Source organism: Mustela nivalis, assembly GCF_964662115.1.
Source record: "Mustela nivalis genome assembly, chromosome: 5".
NCBI classification, from domain to species: domain Eukaryota; kingdom Metazoa; phylum Chordata; class Mammalia; order Carnivora; family Mustelidae; genus Mustela; species Mustela nivalis.
In genome coordinates, this window is record NC_139024.1 from 119,334,215 (window position 1) to 119,359,999 (window position 25,785).

A 25,785-nucleotide genomic window follows, 5' to 3' on the forward strand; every position below is an offset into this window, starting at 1 on the left:
CTTTAGCTCATACAGCATATGCCAGATAATTTCCAAAATTACTGTACAATTTATATTCCTACCTACCATCCATGACTGTCAACCCACATTCCTACCAATACCTACCACACCACTTGCAATTCATGTGGAAGAATTGCAATGTCACTTTAAGTTGTACACTTCTGGTCCCAGTGGTGACACTTCATCACATACTTGTTAATCACCCCATTTTCCTCTTTGTGAGCCTTAATTCATGTTACTTACAATTTTCTATTGAATTTTATGTCTTTTTCATATTGGTTTTTAGGTGCCACACATACCTCTGAATTATTTTCCAGATTTTAGATATTGTAAATATCTTCTTCCAGTTTGTCATTATCTCTGAAATCTGTTTATTATGTGTTTCATTGAACAAAAATTCTAAAATATGATACAATCAAATATATCAGTTTTTCATGAAGATATTCTTCTCATGAAGATATTCTTCTGTAATTTCTTCCATTACTTTTACATTTTGCTTTTTTTTCTTTAATGCATCTACTAGTGCCCTTCTCATTGTAGCATGCTGTATCCCCTCCCTATCGCCTGCTAAAGAAACACCCTCCCATTATAATCAGGCTTTCTTCCATAAAAGAAGAGCTTAACAATTCCCAAAATGAAAACAAACAAAAAACAAAGAAACCAACAGAAAACAATTCTCCAAATGTATCAACTCTTTAAGAATGGTTGAGAAGAAAGAATGAATAGCACTTCTTTCTCTGTCTTCTTAAAACATCTCGTCCACAATTCTCTTGGGGTACTGACTGCACCAATGTAATTATTTATTAAAATGGCTGATTCCTTTTGTAGGAATTTCCTCTGAACGAAAGAAAGAAAAGGAAAGAAAGGAAGAAAGATTGACTTACATAAAGACTGTAGAGAACAATAAACCTAGATTCCAGTTCCAGGTTTACCATTAAAGAAAATAAGGGAAATGGGACTATAACATTATACGGGGGAAAAAGTCTAAAGACTCAGACCAATACTGAGATGATGGTGCCAAATTTACAAAAAAAAAAAAAAATAGTTTTTCAAAGCAAGACTAGATCCTGGATTGTTGGGGACAGCTCCTGGCTCCACTAATTATAGCTGTGTGACATTGGGTAATTTCTATGGACAGAATCTTCATCATAATGTTGCTGAAGATTAAATAATTTCAATTACATAAAGCTCTTATATAAGTGCTTGGCATGTGGTAATTTAAGCAACTAAATGACTTGATATTATTTAGTGCTTGAAGATAATTTAAGCCTAAATGAAGTTCTTATCAAGCATGTTAGTAAACCACACCATGCTCACTTGCTTATATTTTATTTTAGGCCAACATTCAGCAATCAGAGGTAAGTTTTGCATTATTTTCAGAAGATCAAAGTTAATTTAGAGTTACTGGTGATTAACTTTTAATTGCAAACAACTGGTTTGTAGAAAGAAAAAATGAAGAATGTATTGTTATATCAAGAAAACTTATTTGTCTATTTAAAAAAAAAAGTAAATGTCCATACTAGGGCAGAAAAAAAATACCAACATGTTAAGTGAAATACAGTGGATTCATGGAGGGAATCAGGCATTGAATTAAAAGACATGGAAGGAAGAAGGAACTAGAGAGATGTATAAACTTTATACACAGTACACCAAATGTCAGTTAAAGGATAAAATATTGTGGAGGAAGTGAATGTAAGAATAATCCATAGACCTATGGTTCTGCTAGAACTTCCAAAATAAAAGCTCATTAGCTGGCTCAGAAGCTAGATGTTAAAATAACACAAAGAAGTATTTTGGGTAAGCCTATAAGAGTAGGTCAAACCATTTTCCTTTATTTATTTTTGTTCTCCAGGAGCTGTTCAGAAAATTCCCAGTAAGTAACTTCTGCAAGTACTATCTGGAAAAACATGAGCATAAAGATCTTTTGATAAATAAGTTTGGCTGTAGCCATAACCAATTTTGCAATCTCAATGTTATTATTTCATTTTCTGCATTCCCCTCATATTAGTGAGCCTTTTTTAGAGACACTTGACAATTTGTAGAAAAGCTTAAAAGAATTTGTTATATGACTATCACAAAATAAAAATCCTTTTCAAAACAAAATATAGAAGGGAACTATAAAGATAAGAGTTGAGTTTTGAAAGAAAATTAGAGTGATAGATACTACTGTAATATGCCACCTTCCTAAAAGATTTGAATATTTCATTGTCCTGGATAAGAAAGATACAGTACACAAAGAATAACCTGTCTTAACAGAGGTCCTTCAAGCAGACCATTAAAGTATCTGGGATCAATCAGATATTAAAATGATCTTTCATTAAACACAAATAGTTTCAACTGTACTAAAATTCCCTTGACTTTTCTTTTTGGAGTCACCCTCTAAAAATTGCATAAGTGAGCATTTTGTTCTAACTCAAAACCTAGAGAAGTTTCTTTATTGGATATATTTTCATATACTACACAATATTCATGTCTTTATTTTTCCCTCTGTTTTAAAGAACCGGCATCATCCATTAGTAAGTTCCCTTTGGAATTCTAAAATCCATAGAATGTAAGCTAGTTTTACTCTATTGCTATTACAGTGTCAATGTTTAAAATCTCATGCTAATATTTCTATATACTTTCTCTGTGATACAGATAAATAACTGATGAAAGATTAAGAATAAAAAATTAATACATTGTACTCCTTAAGTGAAATTCTATTATCAAACCAGTCTTTGATACTGAATCCAATGTGATATTCACAAGCATATACAAAGAGATGGGGAAAGTTAATAAAAGTGTAACAGGAAGGGAAATTAAGAGGTATAACTTCTTGTTTGGTTCAAAATTGGTATAAGCCTATTGCAATAGGCAATAATGTAGGAGCTTAATAGGCTCCAGAAAGACCATTTTCTCTGCTCTTCTACCAAAGTAAGGAGACCCAAACCTCAAACTCTAGGTCTTCCCTTAGAACACAACAGGGACACCAACAACACAAACTATGTAGAAATGTTACAATAATTACTATTGCAAATTTGACCTACCAAAAATGCATCATTTTTTAGGTCAACAACTTTTCTATTGGCAAATGGTAGAAGAACATGTACAGTTAATTCACCCAACCTAAAAGTCAAACTAAACATGTGGAGAATGTTTAAGCCTCAAAAATTACTAAATGGATTCCAATTTTAGGTACTATGATATATATTTTTTTAATTTTTATTTTTTTAATTTTTATTTTTTATTTTTTTCTTAGGTTAGTCACCATACAGTACCATATATTTCTTAATATACATTTCATGAGTATAAATAAATACATAAATAAATCAGAGATGCTATACAAAACCATTTTTTCATTTCTAAATTCAGTTACCTATAGATTTAAAGTTAAGTAACAAGTCTCCAAAATAATTAATTACTCATGTATTTTAGCCCAAAATTCCAATTTGGGCATTACTAAGAATATAAAACAAAGGAAAAGAAAATAATTTCTGAAAATATATTTACAACTATGTAATTATGGCTACAATCTCAAATACAGTCCAGATACTTAGCCATAGAAAAATTGTTTGTTAATAAGATAATACATAACATTATAATTAGAACTGACAATATTTTTTCCACTGAATCAGGATTTGCTGAACCAATTGGTAAGTCTTTTTCTTTTCTTCAACTATTATATCTTTTAGTTATATGATAGTCTGGAATTATGGTTATAGTTTATTTTTTTTAACTTAGATATGCAACATGATATTAGTTTTAGGTATACCATATAATGATTGAATATTTGTATACATTTTGAAATGATCACCACAATATGTATAACTAACACTGATCAGCATAAATAATGACAATTTTTTTCTTGTGATAAAAATTTTTAAGACCTACTTTCTTAGCACTTTCAAATACACCAGGGAGTATTATTTTAAAATTTTCTGGAGAGAAAATGAACGAAAGAAAGAGAGTAGAGGGCAGGGGGAGAGAAAGAGAGAATCTTAATCAGGCTCCACACCTAGCATGGAGTCTAATACCAGGCTCAAACTTACAACCCTGGTGTCATGAGGCACTCAATTGACTAAGGTACTCAGGGACCCCACCATAAGTATTATTAACTGCACTCACCATTCTGTATATTACATCCCCATGACTTCTTTATTTTTATAGTTAGAGATTTGTAATTTTTAATGACTTTCACCCATTTTACCCTCTACCTACCTCAATTCTGTCAACCACAGTATGTTCTCTGTATCCAAGAATTTGTGTTTGTTTTATTTTTTTGTCCAGGTTTCTCATATAAGTGAGATCACACATAATTTGTCTTTCTCTGACTTATTTCATTGAGCATAATTCCCTTAAAGTCCATCCGTGTTGCTGTACATGCAAGATTTCCATCTTTTTTATGGCTGAAAACCATTCCACTATGTGTGTATGTGTGTGTGCCCGCATGCATGCACACACATGCACATTTTCTTTTTTTTAGTTGGAGTTCCCCTTGCTAATTTATTTTTCAAAGTACTGGTGAGCACCAGAGTTTTGAACAAAGCTGCCTGAAAGTGGAGTACGCGTCCTCACCATGGTCGCCTGGATGCAGCTCGCCAGGGTGATAATCTCCCTTGAGCTGGACTCCTTCAAGTACAGCGACCTTCAGAACATCAGAACTTAGCCACGAATCTTGGCATCTGGACTAAGCTGAAGTCAGACAAGTTGCTAAAAGCCTTCAAAGCCCACCTTAAACATGAGGCCAAAAAAAAAAAAAAAAAAAAAAAAAGAAAAAGAAAGAAAAGAAAGAAAGAAAATCGGAACATGGCAGATGAATGTCTTTCTTTCCATGATGGAAGTCAGACCTCTGCATTATCCTGTGATGAGGCTGAACTGCAGAGCTGTGGCCAGGAACGAGCTGAGAGAGCGCCATCTGGTCATGGCACCAAAACCAGGAGAGGGTGCAAGACAGTCCTCAGGAACCCTGACACCCAGGATCATTCAGAGATAAAAGTAAGTGATTGCACTGAATTCCAGAATCAAAAGAAGCAGGAACACCAGGATCTCAGAACAGTTGCAGAAGTGCCTTCACCACCAGATGGGAGCCAAGGAGAGGAGAATGCCATTTCCTCAGGACAAAGAAGAAGTGGAAATGAAGATTTGAAAGGACCTTCAGAAGGAAAGAAGTCTCTCTACACAGATGGGTTTTCCAAACCTGGAAAAATCAAAAGAACTATAAGCACAACTCCAAACTTCAAGAAGCTTCATGAGGCTCATTTTAAGGAAATGGAGTACATCGATCAATATATTGAGAGAAAAAAGAAAAAAAAATGAAGAATACAATGCATTTCATGAACTGAAGAAGCAGCCAGTCACCAAGGGTACAGGGGTGACTCCAGTTTCTCTCCAGGTAAAACTCCCTTTGGCTTGTATTCCCACCAGCCAGTGCTGCTCACAGGGCTTGCCACTGGGCACTGCAGGCAGGAGCACCTTGTGTGGGAGGGGCTCTGCCAAGCATTCCGAGCTCTGGGGAACTAAAATGAATGTCAGGTTTTCAGCTGCTACCAAAGATAATGAACATAAGCATTCACTGACCAAGACTTCAGCTAGAAAGCCTCCACATGTGGCCATATCTGGGAGTACCCCAAAAGGCCAGGCTGTGCTCGGGATAGACAAGATAAAGACCACAACTGGGAGTTCTGCTTCTGTCGTTACACCATTCAAGCTGACAACACAGGAAGCGCAGACTCCAGTCTCCAGCAAGAAGCCAGTGTTTGATCTCAAAGCAAGTCTGTCTCGTCCCCTCAACTATGATCCCCACAAAGGCAAACTGAAACCATGGGGTCAATCTAAAGAAAATAATTCTATGAAGGAACATGTAAACAGAGTTAGCTTCCACAAAAAACTTGCAAACAACCTCCTCTCCAAACTAGGGAGGAACATTGGAAACAACATGAGCAAAGACAAAGGAGAAGAAAGCAAACGTTTTAAGAGCTCGAAAATACCTCATTATGGGTTAAGATTAATTTTTTAACATCCTGTAAATAGTATTTTATTCTGAACCCTTTCTCTAGTGTAAATATTTTTTTCTACTGTCTTCCCCACTTTAGTCAAAAGACTTTTCTGCTTTGTTCACTATCTACGTAGTGTTGGTGGTTCTCTTCACATGCTACATCCCTGAAAAGAGGTTACTAACCTTAAAGCTCACAGATTCTTTCAAATGTTTTTTTTTTGTTTTGTTTGTTTGTTTGCTTTTAATGATTTTATTTATTTGTCAGAGAGAGAGAGCGCGCGCATGAGCACAGACAGAAAGAGTAGCAGGCAGAGGGAGAAGCAGGCTCCCTGCTGAGCAAGGAGCCTGATGCGGAACTCGATCCCAAGAGGCTGGGATCCTGACCCCAGCCGAAGGCAGCAGCTTAACCAACCAAGCCACCCAGGTGTCCCCTTTCAAATGGTTTTTACCTATCTCTATACAACTCAGTTTTCCAGTGACTCATCCTATAGATTCTTGACCTAGATTTTTGTTTTTGTTTTTGTTTTTGTTTTGTTTTTTTTTTAATATAATTTTTTACTTTTTATAAACATATATTTTTATCCCCAGGGGTACAGGTCTGTGAATCACCAGGTTTACACACTTCACAGCACTCACCAAAGCACATACCCTCCCCAATGTCCATAATACCACCCCCTTCTCCCCAACCCCCCCCCCCAGCAACCCTCAGTTTGTTTTGTGAGATTAAGAGTCACTTATGGTTTGTCTCCCTCCCAATCCCATCTTCTTTCATTTATTCTTCTCGTACCCACTTAAGCCCCCATGTTGCATCACCACTTCCTCATATCAGGGAGATCATATGATAGCTGTCTTTCTCCGCTTGACTTATTTCGCTAAGCATGATACGCTCTAGTTCCATCCATGTTGTCGCAAATGGCAAGATTTCATTTCTTTTGATGGCTGCATAGTATTCCATTGTGTATATATACCACATCTTCTTGATCCATTCATCTGTTGATGGAAATCTAGGTTCTTTCCATAGTTTGGCTATTGTGGACATTGCTGCTATAAACATTCGGGTGCACGTGCCCCTTTGGATCACTACGTTTGTATCTTTAGGGTAAATACCCAAGAGTGCAATTGCTGGGTCATAGGGCAGTTCTATTTTCAACATTTTGAGGAACCTCCATGCTGTTTTCCAGAGTGGCTGCACCAGCTTGCATTCCCACCAACAGTGTAGGAGGGTTCCCCTTTCTCCGCATCCTCGCCAGCATCTGTCATTTCCTGACTTGTTGATTTTAGCCATTCTGACTGGTGTGAGGTGATAGCTCATTGTGGTTTTGATTTGTATTTCCCTGGTGCCGAGGGACATGGAGCACTTTTTCATGTGTCTGTTGGCCATCTGGATGTCTTCTTTGCAGAAATGTCTGTTCATGTCCTCTGCCCATTTCTTGATTGGATTATTTGTTTTTTGGGTGTTGAGTTTGCTAAGTTCTTTATAGATTCCGGACACTAGTCCTTTATCTGATATGTCATTTGCAAATATCTTCTCCCATTCTGTCAGTTGTCTTTTGATTTTGTTAACTGTTTCCTTTGCTGTGCAAAAGCTTTTGATCTTGATGAAATCCCAATAGTTCATTTTTGCCCTTGCTTCCCTTGCCTTTGGCGTTGTTCCTAGGAAGATGTTGCTGCGGCTGAGGTCGAAGAGGTTGCTGCCTGTGTTCTCCTCAAGGATTTGGATGGGTTCCTTTTTTACATTGAGGTCCTTCATCCATTTTGAGTCTATATTTGTGTGTGGTGTAAGGAAATGGTCCAATTTCATTTTTCTGCATGTGGCTGTCCAATTTTCCCAGCACCATTTATTGAAGAGGCTGTCTTTTTTCCATTGGATTTTCTTTCCTGCTTTGTCAAAGATTAGTTGACTGTAGAGTTGAGGGTCTATTTCTGGCCTCTGTATTCTGTTCCATTGATCGATTTGTCTGTTTTTGTGCCAGTACCATGCTGTCTTATTGATGACAGCTTTGTAATAGAGCTTGAAATCCGGAATTGTGATGCCACCAACGTTGGCTTTTTTTTCATTATCCCTTTGGCTATTCAAGGTCTTTTCTGGTTCCATATAAATTTTGTTCCATTTCTTTGAAAAAGATGGATGGTACTTTGATAGGAATTGCATTAAATGTGTAGATTGCTTTAGGTAGCATAGATATTTTCACAATATTTATTCTTCCAATCCAGGAGCATGGAACATTTTTCCATTTCTTTGTGTCTTCCTCAATTTCTTTCATGAGTACTTTATAGTCTTCTGAGTATAGACTCTGTGCCTCTTTGGTTAGGTTTATTCCTAGGTATCTTGTGGTTTTGGGTGCAATTGTAAATAGGATTGACTCCTTAATTTCTCTTTCTTCTGTCTTGCTGTTGGTGTAGAGAAATGCAACTGATTTCTTTGCATTGATTTTATATCCTGAAACTTTACTTAATTCCTGTAGAAGTTCTAGCAGTTTTGGAGTGGAGTCTTTTGGGTTTTCCACATATAGTATCATATCATCTGCGAAGAGTGAGAATTTGACTTCTTCTTTCCTGATTTGGATGCCTTTGATTTCCTTTTGTTGTCTGATTGCTGAGGCTAGGACCTCTAGTACTATGTTGAATAGGAGTGGTGATAATGGATCCCTGCCGTGTTCCTGACCTTAGTGGAAAAGCTTTCAGTTTTTCTCCATTGAGAATGATATTTGCGGTGGGTTTTTCATAGATGGCTTTGATGATATTGAGGTATGTGCCCTCTATCCCTACACTTTGAAGAGTTTTGATCAGGAAGGGATGCTGTACTATGTCAAATGCTTTTTCAGCATCTATTGAGAGTATCATATGGTTCTTGTTCTTTCTTTTATTGATGTATTGTATCACATTGACTGATTTGCGGATGTTGAACCAACCTTGCAGCCCTGGAATAAATCCCACCTGGTCGTGGTAAATAATCCTTTTAATGTACTGTTGAATCCTATTGGCTAGTATTTTGGTGAGAATTTTCGCATCTGTGTTCATCAAGGATATTGGTCTATAGCTCTCTTTTTTGATGGGATCCTTGTCTGGTTTTGGGATCAAGGGGATGCTGGCCTCATTAAATGAGTTTGGAAGTTTTCCTTCCATTTCTATTTTTTGGAACAGTTTCAGGAGAATAGGAATTAGTTCTTCTTTAAATGTTTGGTAGAATTCCCCTGGGAAGCCGTCTGGCCCTGGGCTTTTGTTTGTTTGGAGATTTTTAATGACTGTTTCAATCTCCTTACTGGTTATGGGTCTGTTCAGGCTTTCTATTTCTTCCTGGTTCAGTTGTGGTAGTTTATATGTTTCTAGGAATGCATCCATTTCTTCCAGATTGTCAAATTTATTGCCGTAGAGTTGCTCATAGTATGTTCTTATAATAGTTTGTATTTCTTTGGTGTTAGTTGTGATCTCTCCTCTTTCATTCATGATTTTATTTATTTGGGTCCTTTCTCTTTTCTTTTTGATAAGTCGGGCCAGGGGTTTATCAATTTTATTAATTCTTTCAAAGAACCAGCTCCTAACTTTTGTTGATTTTTTCTATTGTTTTTTTGGTTTCTATTTCATTGATTTCTGCTCTGATCTTTATGATTTCTCTTCTCCTGCTGGGCTTAGGGTTTCTTTCTTGTTCTTTCTCCAGCTCCTTTAGGTGTAGGGTTAGGTTGTGTACCTGAGACCTTTCTTGTTTCTTGAGAAAGGCTTGTACCGCTATATATTTTCCTCTCAGGACTGCCTTTATTGTGTCCCACAGATTTTGAACCGATGTATTTTCATTATCATTTGTTTCCATGATTTTTTTCAATTCTTCTTTAATTTCCCAGTTGACCCATTCATTCTTTAGAAGGATACTGTTTAGTCTCCATGTATTTGGGTTCTTTCCAAACATTCCCTGCATGTTTTGTGGTTGAGTTTTAGCTTTAGAGCATTGTGGTCTGAAAATATGCAGGGAATGATCCCAATCTTTTGATACCGGTTGAGTCCTGATTTAGGACCGAGGATGTGATCTATTCTGGAGAATGTTCCATGTGCACTAGAGAAGAATGTGTATTCTGTTGCTTTGGGATGAAATGTTCTGAATATATCTGTGATGTCCATCTGGTCCAGTGTGTCGTTTAAGGCCTTTATTTCCTTGCTGATCTTTTGCTTGGATGACCTGTCCATTTCAGTGAGGGGAGTGTTAAAGTCCCCTACTATTATTGTATTATTGTTGATGTGTTTCTTTGATTTTGTTATTAATTGGTTTATATAGTTGGCTGCTCCCACGTTGGGGGCATAGATATTTAAAATTGTTAAATCTTCTTGTTGGACAGACCCTTTGAGTATGATATAGTGTCCTTCCTCATCTCTTATTATAGTCTTTGGCTTAAAATCTAATTGATCTGATATAAGGATTGCCACTCCTGCTTTCTTCTGATGTCCATTAGCATGGTAAATTCTTTTCCACCCCCTCACTTTAAATCTGGAGGTGTCTTGGGGCTTAAAATGAGTTTCTTGGAGGCAACATATAGATGGGTTTTTTTTTTTTTATCCATTCTGATACCCTGTGTCTTTTGACAGGGGCATTTAGCCCATTCACATTCAGGGTAACTATTGAGAGATATGAATTTAGTGCCATTGTATTGCCTGTAAGGTGACTGTTACTGTATATGGTCTCTGTTCCTTTCTGATCTACCACTTGTAGGCTCTCTCTTTGCTTAGAGGACCCCTTTCAATATTTCCTGTAGAGCTGGTTTGGTATTTGCAAATTCTTTCAGTTGTTGTTTGTCCTGGAAGCTTTTAATCTCTCCTTCTATTTTCAATGATAGCCTAGCTGGATATAGTATTCTGGGCTGCATGTTTTTCTCGTCTAGTGCTCTAAAAATATCATGCCAGCTCTTTCTGGCCTGCCAGGTCACTGTGGATAAGTCAGCTGCCAATCTCATATTTTTACCATTGTATGTTACAGACTTCTTTTCCCGGGCTGCTTTCAGGATTTTCTCTTTGTCACTGAGACTTGTAAATTTTACTATTAGGTGACGGGGTGTGGGCCTATTCTTATTGATTTTGAGGTGCGTTCTCTGAACCTCCTGAATTTTGATGCTCGTTCCCTTTGCCATATTGGGGAAATTCTCCCCAATAATTCTCTCCAGTATACCTTCTGCTCCCCTCTCTCTTTCTTCTTCTTCTGGAATCCCAATTATTCTAATGTTGTTTCGTTTTATGGTGTCACTTAATTCTCGAATTCTCTCCTCGTGGTCCAGTAGCTGTTTGTCCCTCTTTTCCTCAGCTTCTTTATTCTCTGTCATTTGGTCTTCTATATCACTAATTCTTTCTTCTGCCTCATTTATCCTAGCAGTTAGAGCCTCCATTTTTGATTGCACCTCATTAATAGCTTTTTTGATTTCAACTTGGTTAGATTTTAGTTCTTTTATTTCTCCAGAAAGGGCTTTTATATCTCTCGAGAGGGTTTCTCTAATATCTTCCATGCCTTTTTCGAGCCCGGCTAGAACCTTGAGAATTGTCATTCTGAACTCTAGATCTGACATATTACCGTTGTCTGTATTGATTAGGTCCCTAGCCTTCAGTACTGCCTCTTGTTCTTTTTTTTGTGTTGAATTTTTACGTCTTGTCATTTTGGCCAGATAAGAGTAAATGAAGGGGCAAGTAAATTACTAAAATGGTGGCAACAACCCCAGAAAAATATGCTTTCACTAAATTAGAAGAGATCCAAAATCGTGAGTGGGGAGAAAGGGGATAAAAAGTGGTTCAAAAAGAAAGAAAGAAAAAAAAAAGAAAAGAAAAAAAAATTTTTTTAAAAAAAGAAAACACCTGAGAAAAATGTAAAAAAGAAAAAATATATATATTAGATAAACTAGTAAAAAAATCGTTAAAAAAGAAAAAGGTAACAGTTAAAAAAAAAAAAAAATTTACCCGAAGGCGAGAAGAAAAAGAAAAAAAAAAAAATGAAAAAGAAAAAATTAAATTAACTGCAAGACTAAAAAAAAATCACAGGAAAAAAGCCATGAGTTCCGTGCTTGGCTTTCTCCTCCTCTGGAATTCTGCTGCTCTCCTTGGTATTGAAACCGCACTCCTTGGTAGGTGAACTTGGTCTCGGCTGGATTTCTTGTTGATCTTCTGGGGGAGGGGCCTGTTGTAGTGATTCTCAAGTGTCTTTGCCCCAGGCGGAATTGCACCGCCCTTACCAGGGGCCGGGGTGAGTAATCCGCTGGGGTTTGCTTTCAGGAGCTTTTGTTCCCTGAGCGCTTTCCGTAGAGTTTTGGAGGACGGGAATACAAATGGCGGCCTCCTGGTCTCCGGCCCAGAGGAGCCGAGAGCCCAGGGCCCCACTCCTCAGTGCGCCCTCAGAGAACTGTGCCCAGTTACTCCCGTCTGCCTGACCTCCTGCCACGCTCCGAGCTCACCGAGCTTGCGATCGGTTCAAGGTAACACCGAGCTGTGAGCTTACTGTCAGCTCTGTCTCTGTAGCTGGCTTTCCTGTACCTATACCCATAAGCTCTGCGACACTCAGACACCCCCGATCCTTCTGTGACCCTGCGGGACCTGAGGCCACGCTGACCCCGCGTGGGCTTCGTCCTGGTTTAGCCTCTGGAGCGATGTCTCTCAGTGGAACAGACTTTTAAAAGTCCTGATTTTGTGCACCGTTGCTCCGCCGCTTGCTGGGAGCCGGCCCCTCCCCCCGGGGTCTATCTTCCCATCGCTTTGGATTCACTTCTCCGCCAGTCCTACCTTTTAGAAAGTCATTGTTTTTCTGTTTCCAGAATTGCTGTTCTTCTTCTCTTTGATCTGCCGGTGAATTTTCACGTGTTTGCAATCTTTAGACAAGCTATCTAGCTGATCTCCAGCTAGCTGAAGTAGTCTCAGCCTGCTACTTCTCCGCCATCTTGACTCCTCCCCCCTTGGTTTAACAGGTTTTAATATGGAATCGGCCCCAAAAGTATGTCCTAGAATTGGCCTGCTTTGTTAATTTTGATAGGAGTTCTCTGTGCCTCCTGGATATGGATTTCTGTTTTCTTCCCCAGATTAGGGAAATTTTCTGGTATTAATTTTTTTTTTTTTTAAGAATTTATCCATTTATTTGACAGAGAGAGATCACAAGTAGGCAGAGAGAGAAAGGAGGAAGCAGGCTCCCCGCTGAGCAGAGAGCCCAATGCGGGACTCGATCCCAGGACCCTGGGATCATGACCCGAGCCGAAGGCAGTGGGTTAACCCACTGAGCCACACAGGCGCCCCTGAAATAAACTTTATGCACCCTTTTTTCTCTTCTTCTTCTGGGATTCCTAAAAAGAGATGTTACTACATTTGATGGAGTCACTGGTTCTCCAAATCTTATCTCACTTTGCATAATCCTTCTTTCTGTCCTTCATTCAGCTTCATTATTTCCCATTATTTTGTCTTTGAGGCCACTAATACTTTCCCCCATTTCTTCCATCCTTCTGTGAATTGCATTATGCCTGTTTCCATTCCTGTTTATTGCATTATTCATCTCTGATTGATTTTTTTTAACTCTTTTATCTCTATCGTGTTGTCTCAGAGCTCTCCTATTCTTTTCTCAAGCCCAGTCAGTATCCTTATGATTGTTGCTTTAAATTCTCCATCATGCATGTTACTTATATGTATTTTTCCTTAGGTCTCTGGCCATGGCCTTACATTGTTCTTTAACCTAGGATAAGTTCTTCTGCCCTGACATTTTGTCTAAGTCTCTGACTTCTTCCCTGTGTTAGAAAAGCCACTTAAAAGCTCTGCTACTGCAAGTATTAGCCTTATGAAGAAGAGATCATGTTGTGTCCAGTGCCTGGTGCTTCAGGAGATCTCTGGAGTGTGCTGTGTCAGCTCTGCTATTGTATTTTGGCTGCTCTAGCCTACAAGACAGCCATCACAGAGGCACTCATAGCCAGTTGTGGATAGCATTGGTTACCTGCGCTCAATGTGGCAAGTTGAAACCAGGTGTACTGTGGTGTGCTTATGAAATGAAACCTGACATCAACTCCATGAGAACCTGTTGAACTCTGTGGTAGGAAGACATGGAGTAAGCAGGGGTTTGTGCTGGTGGTTTAGGAGAGGGGCCTGCCACACTGAATCTGAGAAACTCGAGTAACTCAGAACAGCAGTCCAGCCAGGGCTCAGATGTGTGGAACCTGGTGTAAACAAGTTAGGCAGCATGCACTGATGCTTCTTCTCACAAGTGGCTCTGTGTTTATGCTGAGGGGTAGGAGAGGCAAATGGCACCAGTCAGCTACTCTGTCCTTGCAAAAGCCTCTTGGTGAATGCTGCCTCTCAAAAAAGTGCTCCTGGAAAATAAATAAAATAAAATAAAATAGTGCTCTGGAATAGTAAATAGCCTCTCTTTCTACCCTCTAGGTACTTTTCAGATCACTGTTTCCAAGCTGTCTATGCCCAGATGGTTTGTCTGCCTTCTCTCCAGGAATAGCACAGTAGTACCCTCTGGCTCTATCCCAACCAAATTTTCTTTCAAAACTCCTTTAAAACTCCAGACTTTAAGCCTCACTGATTGCAAGAACTTATGAAACTCAGTCCCTCTTGTTTTCAAAACCAAGGGCTTTGGGAGAAACTTCCTTCTTATGTTCTCTCCTATGTACTCCTCTCTCACCATTCTCCAGTCCACAGGTCTTTCCCTTCTGCAGCATCCAGGATCTGTTTCTCCCCTAAACCTTATCTCAGCACTTCCTATCTTCTTTGATGTGGACTTTTCTCTTCCTTTAGTTGTGGATTTTGTTCTATCAGTCTTCAGGTTGATTTCTCGATTAGCCAAGATAGTTTGATAGTTATCTAGTTGTGTTTATGGGACAAGAGGAGTCTATAGTCCTCCTAATCTGCCACCTTTCTTTCCTGCCTACACTACACCATATTTATTTTATCCACTCATTCATCTGTGGGCACCTAGGTTGCTTCCATATCTTGGCTATTGTAAATAATGCTGCAATTAACATTCCTATCATTTTAAAAATACAGTTTCTCTAGACTCTGATATTTCTCCATTTCTCACCCAGCTAATTAAAAAAACAAAGCAAAAAAAAAATCTCCTGATGAGTTTTTGAATCAACAACAAACAAACAAACAAAAAATTGTTTTAAGTAGCACAAAAGTCTATAGGGTTAGTCATGCATTCTTTCTCTTCTTTTTTATTTTTGTTTGTTTTTTTAATTATGTCACACTAGTCACCAGACAGTATGTCATTAGTTTTGATGTAATGTTCCAAGATTCATTGTTTACATATAATATCCAGTGCTCCATGCAATAATAGTCCTCCTTAATACCTACCACCATGCTTACCCATCCTCCCAACACTTTCCTCTCTAAAACCCTCAGTTTGTTTCTCAGAATCTATAGTCTCTCATGGTTCATCTCCCTCTCTGATTATCCCCCTTCATTTTTCCCTTCCTTCTCCTAATGTCCTCCATGCTATTCCTTATGTTTCACAAGTAAGTGAAACAATATGATAATTCTTAATCAAATAGATAGAGGGTAGCTGAAAAAGATGAGAGATGGTTGGAAATGAAAAAAAAATGAGGATGACTGAAAAGGAAAGAAGCAGAATTTTTGAGTCTTGCAGGCTCTCAAGACACATGGGAGTCTAGGGGGAAAGAATCAATTCCTTTGTAGAAAGAATGAACTCATTTATAATATTTATGTATATAAACTACATGAATTCTGAGCTATTCAAAGATTTGAATATGTAAAGAATGCACAAAAGAATGAGCTAGTCTTTAATATAGAGTCCCAAGAAAAATTTCTCATTTGGCAGGGATTTTATAGACCCATAGCAGATGAGTGAGTAGACGATGGTCAATTTAGTTTAAAACACTACAAATCAAAGTTCTCTCTAGTTTAAAACTATATCTTACATGTCTGATTAAGGACAAGCTTTCTAGGAATCATAACAGCAAATTAACTAATGCAGAAATATATGTGCTTTCTGAGTGTCATTTTTTTGGACTCCCCAAGGTATATTTACAAAGGAAATATGTTGTATAGTTAATAGCTAAGATAATAATAATAATAATAACAATAGTAATAATTGTTTCTTTTTATTTTAGCAAATGTCCCACCACTTCCTCGTAAGTACAGTATCTTATTTATAATTCCACAGCTATAGTCTGTTGTTATATATACAGGATTATTATTAAGTTCTATTGCCATTGTATTTCAGTAGAGAAAAAGCCAAGAAGTTTTACTGTGTTATTGACAATTATCTTGAAACTTAACCCAAAGGATTTACAGAAAGAATAGATATTGAAGCACACCATCACTCAGTCAAGCTAGCTGACTTACCAGTAACAAAGAAGAATATCCTTAACTAGCAATAAAAATAAGTCAAAACTGTGGAAAAAAAAAGAAAAACACAAAGAAGAGGGATAATTTTTTAATATGTCTTAGTGAATATTCTAAATAATACACACAATGTCCAAAAATTCAGTTAGAAGTCCAAATAATTGGAAGGGGAGGTGAACCATGAAAGACTATGGACTCTGAAAAACAATCTGAGGGGTTTGAAGTGGCAGGGGGGTGGGAGGTTGGGGTACCAGGTGGTGGGTATTATTGAGGGCACAGATTGCATGGAGCACTGGATGTGGTGCAAAAATAATGAATACTGTTATGCTGCAAAAAAAAAACATACTGCTTTGTTGTCCTAGACTCTAATATTAACTTACTTTGAGCTGAGATTGCTCCTTGAAATACTAAGCAAGAGATCCAAAGGTGGGCTTCAGAGGCTCCATAAAAATTGGATCCTGTAGGAATTTTTTATACCAGTTGATGTCATCTGCAAATAGTATTAAATTTTATTTCTTCCTTTCAAAAAAAAAAAAAAAAACGAAAGCCAAATAATTAAAGAGATTTTAAAAGTGGACTATACCCATATTTCTTCTAAGGTACCAAAATTAAAAGAATATAATAAATTAGAAATAATATTACAAATATAATAGGCAGAGAATTCCTAAAAAGTAAAAGAAAAGCTAGGTAGGAAAATGGAAACAGCAAAGTGCAAAGAAATCAAACTGACTATATTGTATTTTAATAGAAGAAACAAGTAGAATTACTATTGACCCACTTTATACTAACAAAAGAAGTTCATCAATTAGGAAAATTATTTTTTAAAGGTAATAGATCACATGAGCTTAGATTTTATGATAACTGAGGACAAACAACTAAAAATTTTCATATAATCTAAACTGAACTTTAGGGCAGCCAACTATAAACATTACACTTTTCACTTCTAAACATAGAAGACTGCCATAGCTGTGAGAAATTATGATCCCCTCTGGAAAAAAGAAACATTTCAGAACACTGGAGCAAGCTTAGGCCATTTCCCTAAAAGCTTATCAGGTTTATTGACAATGGGCATGAAAAAAATGGCTCAGGTATTTTTTGGTTCCAAATCTGGCAGGGACAAAAAAGCATTCTCAAATTCATAGAAACAGAATGTCTCCCAGTGCCACCACCTTCTGGTCACCACATGGGGAAGAATGAGAAATGCCTAATTTTAATCTTGTCCAAAGGCCTTGTTTCAAAAGATGCTACTCAAACTAGACCATGACCAGGCTACCTGCACCATTTACCCTATGCTGAAAATTATTTCAAGGTCTCATTTCTCATAGTTTCTTCATTTTTCCATTAAATACCTTAAATTTTTTTGGGATATAGTTGACATACAATATTACATTATTTTCAGGTGTAAAATAGCATCAAGTGTAAAATACAGCATGTATTTACAGGTGTAAAATATAATATTACATTATTTTCAGGTGTAAAATAGCATCAGGTGTAAAATACAACATCACTGTACATTATGCTATGCTCACTACAGTGTAGCTACCCAAGGAGGATTGAAGGAATGAGACCTCTATATTTTAACTTGGACAAATAGAAAACACAGAGGAAGAGGAAAAAACATTATACAATTATATAGTTCTTCATTTTTATTTACTGTCCAGACAATGACACAGCGAAGACCAGAAAAGGAGAGTAAGTCCCTAAACTTTGCTGACTCAGAGATTACCTTATAATATCATACCTTGATACTACAGCAGTACGAAAGAAAAGAACCCATCTAAAAAATATTGAAGGAGATATTGCCCAATATAACAAAGTTATCAGTGAAACCACTTTGGAAATCATTTTCACATTACCTAGTGAAGTTGTAGATATGCTTATACATGATATGGCAATTCCACTACCAAGTATTCATCCTATGAAATAATAATGTTGTCACATTCTATATCTTTTTTGAGGATAGTGGTGAATCTGCAGTGAAATTAGGTTGCTTCTTGACTTTTTCCACTTAGGATTCATCCTTCCCTGACCTACTAAATAGCCTCTTTTCCCAAGTTTTTTTTTTTTTTAATCTTCTCCCTTGTTCTTTTTACTTGTAAGCTTATGCAATAATAAAAAAAAAATCCTCTACTGTTGTTTTAGAACAATTGCAGAAAGATTTCAAGCAGGAACATGTGTTAATCTACCATTTTTATTTGGAAATTCTATATATTTTTCATTATGTATCAAACTCCTACATGTTGTTGTCTCTTACTGGCTTCTCCTCCCTATTGCACATCTGTCATGTCTTCCACTGCAGTCCAAATCATCCTAATTTTCATGATTAAAGAGTGAAATATTTATAACATGGTAGTTAATAACCAAGAGGAGATTGGGATAGGGTAATTTTTGAAGTTTTGTTTTTCTTTCCTTCTTATGTCCTAATATACTTGTCAGCCAAATTGTACCATTGACCTTAGAGTGGCATATGGTGGATAAAATTAATACAACATACATTTGATATTAAATATTCTGTTCATGTTTGATACAATATAATAAAAACTTCTGCCAACTTTTGGATAACAAATCAGAGTACAGAGGATTAAGTATAAACCTGTTAAACTCTGTATGTCTGAGGACAATTTTCAACTGGTTAGATTGGGGATAGATATATACTAACTTTAGACTTAGAGGTGACTCATTAAGGATAGTACTGACACTTGAATATCATTCTTCACAGGTCCAAGGAAATGATTACACTAATGAGACCTTTAGGGAGTCTCAATACTGTGGGTGCTAAGGGTGTGGCCAAATCCAAGCAGTTTGCTTGTTTGTTTATTGGAAAATGTACCCCCAATGTGGGGCTCAAACTCACAACCCTGAGGTCAAGATTCACATATTCTACTGACTTAGTCAGCCAGGTGCGCCATCCAGACAGTCTTTTTAAATGCAGCACACTGATAGAATGATTGACTGAAGTTGTACTAATGATGTAGAAATTCCAAACTCAGAGATTCTTAAAGGAGCTATTGTGACAGTTTGACAAACCAAACATTTCACATCTGTATTTATTTTGATGATGCTTAAAAGGCATCTGATCCTTTTAAAATTTATTTATTGTTTGGATAAAGAATGAATGCATATTCTTTGTAGAAGATCCTAACATACAAATAAGTAAATGTAGTTCTCTTGAGATGACTTATGTTATCTTGGGTCCCAGGTTTGATTGATAAGGGGTCACTGATCTGTAAAGTATAAATTTTCTTTGTTTCCCTTTTTGATGAATTTCCATTTTCTGGTAATTATTTGGTTCTCAGTTTTGGTGTCACCTAATCTGTTTGGTAAACTCCTAAACTTGTGATTTTCACCAAAAGGCTCATATTCTGCTTAGTATTTTATTCTCAATAAATTCAGTCTCCTCAAAAGTTACTGACTTTTTTTTTTTTTTTAAATAAAACACTATTGGAAAAAAAAAGGGAGGGGGGACAGAATAAGTGCTGGGATTGATTAGAATGGCTCTTTGGTAGATAAGAAGAAGGAAAAGAAAAAGAATGATTGAGGAAAATTTGTTTTTAATTTCTGTCCATATAGCAAAATTTAAATCTTTGAACACTGGAGAACAGAGAATGGTATATATCAGAAGAGAATGGGTGAAAGGGAAAGAAAAAATAACTTTAACTGGACATTTTTTAAAATTTATTTTTTATTTATTTTCAGCATAACAGTATTCATTATTTTTGCACCACACCCAGTGCTCCATGCAATCCGTGCCCTCTATAATACCCACCACCTGGAACCCCGACCTCCCACCCCCCCACTTCAAAACCCTCAGATTGTTTTTCAGAGTCCATAGTCTCTCATGGTTCACCTTGCCTTCCAATTTCCCCCAACTCCCTTCTCCTCTCTATCTCCCTTTGTCCTCCATGCTATTTGTTATGTTCCACAAATAAGTGAAACTATATGATAATTGACTCTCTCTGCTTGACTTATTTTACTCAGCATAATCTCTTTCAGTCCCGTCCATGTTGATACAAAAGTTGGGTATTCGAACTTTCTGATGGAGGCATAATACTCCATAGTGTATATGCACCACATCTTCCTTATCATTGGTCCATTGAAGGGCATCTTGGTTCTTTCCACATTTGGCGACCATGGCCATTGCTGCTTTAAACATTGGAGTACAGATAGCCCTTCTTTTCATGACACCTGTATCTTTGGAGTAAATACCCAGTAGTACATTTGCAGGGTCATAGGGAAGTTGTATTTTTAATTTCTTGAGGAATCTCCACACTGTTCTCCAAAGAGGCTGCACCAACTTGCATTCCCACCAGCAGTGGAAGAGGGTTCCCCTTTCTCCACATCCCCTCCAACACATGTTGTTTCCTGTCTTGCTAATTTTGGCCATTCTAACTGGTGTAAGGTGATACCTCAATGTGGTTTTAATTTGAATCTCCCTGAGGGCTAGTGATGATGGACATTTTTTCATACGTCTGATAGCCATTTGTATGTCTTCATTGGAAAAGTGTCTTTTCGTATCTTCTGCCCATTTTTTGATATGATTGTTTTGTGTGTGTTGAGTTTGAGAAGTTCTTTATAGATCCTGGATATCAACCTTTTGTCTGTACTATCATTTGCAAATATCTTCTCCCTTTCCGTGGGTTGCCTCTTTGTTTTCTTGACTGTTTCCTTTGCTGTGAAGAAGCTTTTGATTTTGATGAAGTTCCAAAAGTTCATTTTCGCTTTGGTTTCATTTGCCTTTGGAGACATACCTTTAAAGAAGTTGCTGTGGCTGATATCAAAGAGATTACTGCCTATGTTCTCCTCTAGGATTCTGATGGATTCCTGTCTCACACTGAGGTCTTTTATCCATTTTGAGTTTATCTTTGTGTATGGTGTAAGAGAATGGTTGAGTTTCATTCTTCTACATATAGCTGCCCAGTTTTCACAGCACCATTTATTGAAGAGACTGTCTTTTCTCCACTGTATATTTTTTCCTGCTTTGTCGAAGATTATTTGACCATAGAGTTGAGGGTCCATATCTGGGCTCTCTACTCTGTTCCACTGGTCTATGTGTCTGTTTTTATGCCAGTACCATGCTGTCTTGGTGATCACAGCTTTGTAGTAAAGCTTTAAATTAGGTACGTGATGCCCCCAGCTTTATTTTTGTTTTTCTTTTTTTTTTAAATAATTTTATTTTTTTTAAGATTTTATTTATTTATTTGATAGAGAGAGATCACAAGTAGATGGAGAGGCAGGCAGAGAGAGAGAGAGAGATGGAAGCAGGCTCCCTGCTGAGCAGAGAGCCTGATGTGGGACTCGATCCCAGGACCCTGAGATCATGACCTGAGCCGAAGGCAGCGGCTTAACCCACTGAGCCACCCAGGCACCCTATTTTTGTTTTTCAACATTTCCTTAGTGATTCGGGGTCTCTTCTGATTCCATACAAGTTTTTAAATTATTTGCTCCAGCTCTTTGAAGAATACCAGTGGAATTTTGATCGGAATGGAATTAAAAGTATAGATTGCTCTAGGCAGTATAGACATTTTAACAATGTTTATTCCTCCGATCCAAGAGCATAGAATGGTCTTCCATCTTTTTGTGTCTTCTTCAATTTCTTTCATGAGTGTTCTGTATTTCCTCGAGTACAGATCCTTTACGTCTTTGGTTAGGTTTATTCCCAGGTATCTTATGGTTCTTGGTGCTATAGTAAATGGAATCGATTCTCTAATTTCCCTTTCTGTGTTTTCATTGTCAGTATATAAGAAAGTCACTGATTTCTGTACATTGACTTTGTATCCTGCCACATTGCTGAATAGTTGTTTGAGTTCCAGTAGTTTGGGGGTGGAGTCTTTTGGGTTTTCCATATAAAGAATCATGTCATCTGCGAAGAGAGAGAGTTTGAAGCTTCATTACCATTTTGGATACATTTTTTTTCTCTTTGTTGTCTGATTGCTGTTGCTAGGACTTCTAATACTATGTTGAACAAAAGTGGTGAAAGTGGGCATCCTTGTCGTGTTCCTGATCTCAATGTTCCCGTTGAAGGCTGCAAGCTTTTTCCCATTGAGGATAATATTTGCTGTGGGTCTTTCATAGATAGATTTGATGAGGTTCAGGAATGTTCCCTCCATCCCTATACTTTGAAGTATTTTAATCATGAACGGATGCTGGATTTTGTCTAATGTTTTTTCTGCATCAATTGAGAGGACCATATGGTTCTTCTCTCGTCTCTTATTAATTTTTTCTATCACATTGATTGATTTGCGAATGTGGAACCATCCTTGTAGCCCAGGAATGAATCTCACCTGGTCATGATGGATAATCTTTTTATTTTTTATTTTTTTAAGATTTTATTTATTTATTTGACAGACAGAGATCACAAGCAGGTAGAGGGGCAGGCAGAGAGAGAGAGAGGAGGAAGCAGGCTCCCTACCGAGCAGAGAGCCCGATGCGGGACTCGATCCCAGGATCCTGAGATCATGACGTGAGCCAAAGGCAGAGGCCCAACCCTCTGATCCACCCAGGAACCCTGGATAATCTTTTTAATGTGCTGTTGGATCCTGTTTGCTAGGATCTTGTTGAGAATCTTAGCATCCATATGGATCATTGATATTGGTCTGAAGTACTCCTTTTTGGTATGGTCTTTGCCTGGTTTGGGGATCAGGTAATGCTGGCTTCATAGAAAGAGTCTGGAAGTTTTCCTTCTACTTCCATTTTTTGAAACAGCTTCAGGAGAATAGGTGTTATTTCTTCTTGAAAGTTTGGTAGAATTCCCCAGGGAATCCATCAGGTCCTGGGCTCTTGTTTTTTGGGAGGTTTTTATTTATTTTTTTTAATATTTATTTTTTTTTCAGCTAATAGTATTCATTATTTTTGCACCACACCCAGTGCTCCATGCAATCCGTGCCCTCTATAATACCCACCACCTGGTACCCCGACCTCCCACCCCCCGCCCCATCAAAACCCTCAGATGGTTTTTCAGAGTCCATAGTCTCTCATGGTTCACCTCCCCTTCCAATTTCCCCCAACTCCCTTCTCCTCTTCTACCTCCCCATGTCCCTTGCTATTTGTTATGCTCCACAAATAAGTGAAACCATATGATAATTGACTCTCTCTGCTTGACTTATTTCACTCAGCATAATCTCTTCCAGTTTGGGGAGGTTTTTGATTACTGCTTCAATATCGTTACTAGATATTGGTGTCTTCAGGTAGTCAATTTCTTTCTGGTTCAATTTTCGGAGTTTATTGTTTTCCATGAATGCATCCATTTCATCTAGGTTGCTAAGCTTATTGGCATATAACTGTTGATAATAACTTCTGATGATTGTTTCTACTTCCTTGGTGTTCATTGTGATCTCTCCTTTTTCATCCATAATTTTATGAATTTGAGCTTTCTCTCTTTTCTTTTCAATTAGTGTGGCCAATTGTTTTTTGATCTTTTTGATTCTTTCAAAAAAAAAAAACAGCTTCTAGTCTCATTGATACGTTCTACTGTATCTCTGGTTTCTACCTCATTGATTTCAGCTCTAATCTTGATGATTTCCCTTCTTATGTGTGGAGTTGGCTTGATTTGTTGTTGATTCTCCAATCTTTAAGGTGTAGAGACAGCTGGTGTGTTCTGGATTTTTCAATTATTTTGAGGGAGTCTTGGCTGGCTATGTATTTTCCCCTTAGGACCGCCTTTGCTGTATCCCATAGGTTTTGGACAGAAGTGTCTTCATTCTCATTGGTTTCCATGAATTGTTTCAGTTCTTCTTTGATCTCCTGGTTGATCCAAGCATTCTGAAGCAAGGTAGTCTTTAGCTTCCAGGTGTTTCAGTTCCTTCTGAACTTTTCCTTGTGATTGAGCTCCAGTTTCAAAGCATTGTGATCTGAGAATGTGTAGGGAATAATCTCAGTCTTTTGGTATCATTTGAGTCCTGATTTGTGACCCAGTATGTGGTCTGTTCTGGATAAGGTTCCATGTGCACTTGAGATGAATGAGTATTCTGTTGTTTTAGGGTGGAATGTTCTGTATATATCTATGTGGTCCATCTGGTCCAATGTGTCATTCAATGCTCTTGTTTCTTTGTTGATTTTCTGCTTCGATGATCTGTCTATTTCTGAGAGAGGCATGTTAAGATCTCCTACGATTATTGTATTCATATCAATATGACTCTTTATCTTGATTAACTGTTTTCTTATGTAATTGGCTGCTCTCATATTGGTGGGCATAGATATTTACAATTGCTACATCATCTTGGTGGATAGTCCCTTTAAGAATGATGTAGTGTCCTTCTGTATTTATGATTACAGTCATTAGTTTAAAATCTAATTTGTCTGATATGAGAATCGCTACCCCGGCCTTCTGAGGCCCATTGGCATGAAAGATGCTCTCCATCCCTTCACTTTCAGTCTGGGTGTATCTTTAGGTTCAAAATGGGTTTCTTGTAGAGAAAATATGGATGGGTCCTGTTGTTTTATCCAATCTGCAACCCTGTGCCATTTTATGGGCACATTTAGGCCATTCACATTGAGTGTGATTATTGATAGCTACGTTTTTAGTGACATCGAGTCACCTTTGAAGTCTTTCTTTCTGTAGACTGTCTATATATTTCTGTTTAATGCTATTCTTAGGATTTTTCCTCTTTTATAGAACCGCCCTTAATATTTCCTGCGGTGTCGTCTTGGTGGTTGTATAGTCTTTTAAGCCTTGCCGGTCTTGGAAACTCTTTATCTCTCCATCCATTTTGAATGTCAGTCTTGCTAGATAAAGTATTCTTGGCTGCATGTTCTTCTCATTTAGTGCCCTGAATATATCTTGCTAGCCTTTTCTAGCTTGCCAGGTCTCTGTGGACAGATCTGACGTTATTCTGATGGGCTTCCCTCTGTAAGTAAGGAGCCTCTTTGCCCTGGCAGATTTCAAGAGATTATACCTACAATTACAATTCCTCAATTTGACTATCAGGTGTTGTGATTTTTTTTTTTTTGGGAATGTATAATATTGGGTGGAGACTGTTCAGCCTCTAGTACATGAACGCTGGTTCCATTCGCTAGATTGGGAAAATTTTTATGAAGGACTTGTTCCACTCTATCTTCTAGACTTCTTTCTTTCTCCTCCCCTTCAGGGATTCCAATAATTCGGATGTTGGAATGCTTCATAGCATCATTTATTTCCCTGATTCTGTTTTCGTGGTTTGTAAGCTGTTTGTTCCAGGCTTCCTCCTGATCCTTTCTCTCTGTTTGTCCTCCAGATCACTAATTCTATCTTCTCTGTCAGTTACCCTGGTTTTTAGAGAATTTAGATTAGATTGGAACTCATTGAGAGCATTGTGAAGCTCATCCCTGGTAGCTTTCAGCTCTTCCCTAACATTGAAAACATGATCTCTGGTCGTTTTCAGTTCAGCCCTAATCACTTCCATTTGGTCACCCTTGGTTTACTTCAACCTAGTGATTGCTTGGATAATTGTTAGCCTGAATTCTCTTTCCGACATATTGTCTATGTTGATAGCCATTAGCTCTGTTGCAGAAGGCCCATCACCTGTATT

General features: G+C 37.6%; 2 protein-coding genes and 1 pseudogene across 15 annotated transcripts in view; 2 read left to right on the forward strand and 1 right to left on the reverse strand.

Moving 5' to 3' along the window:
* The window catches only part of LOC309865787 (endogenous retrovirus group K member 7 Env polyprotein-like), a 1,143,634-nt gene that overhangs the window by 600,039 nt on the left and 517,810 nt on the right, over positions 1–25,785 (reverse strand). The window lies entirely within an intron of this gene.
* The window catches only part of LOC309865776 (uncharacterized protein), a 229,017-nt gene that overhangs the window by 133,702 nt on the left and 69,530 nt on the right, over positions 1–25,785 (forward strand). For 11 of the 13 annotated variants that reach the window (XM_082732567.1, XM_082732576.1, XM_082732578.1 and 8 more), the window contains 5 exons: positions 1,338–1,358; positions 1,853–1,873; positions 2,499–2,516; positions 3,615–3,632; positions 16,048–16,068. In XM_082732567.1, coding sequence (XP_082588693.1) covers positions 1,338–1,358; positions 1,853–1,873; positions 2,499–2,516; positions 3,615–3,632; positions 16,048–16,068 — 99 coding nt within the window. The remainder of the gene's footprint in view (positions 1–1,337; positions 1,359–1,852; positions 1,874–2,498; positions 2,517–3,614; positions 3,633–16,047; positions 16,069–25,785) is intronic. The other 2 variants (XM_082732569.1, XM_082732570.1) reach the window with 1 other exon arrangement.
* Positions 4,556–5,981, forward strand: LOC309865153 (nucleolar and spindle-associated protein 1 pseudogene; annotated as a pseudogene). The gene is made up of 2 exons: positions 4,556–4,685; positions 4,821–5,981. The product of its transcript is annotated as a nucleolar and spindle-associated protein 1 pseudogene (transcript).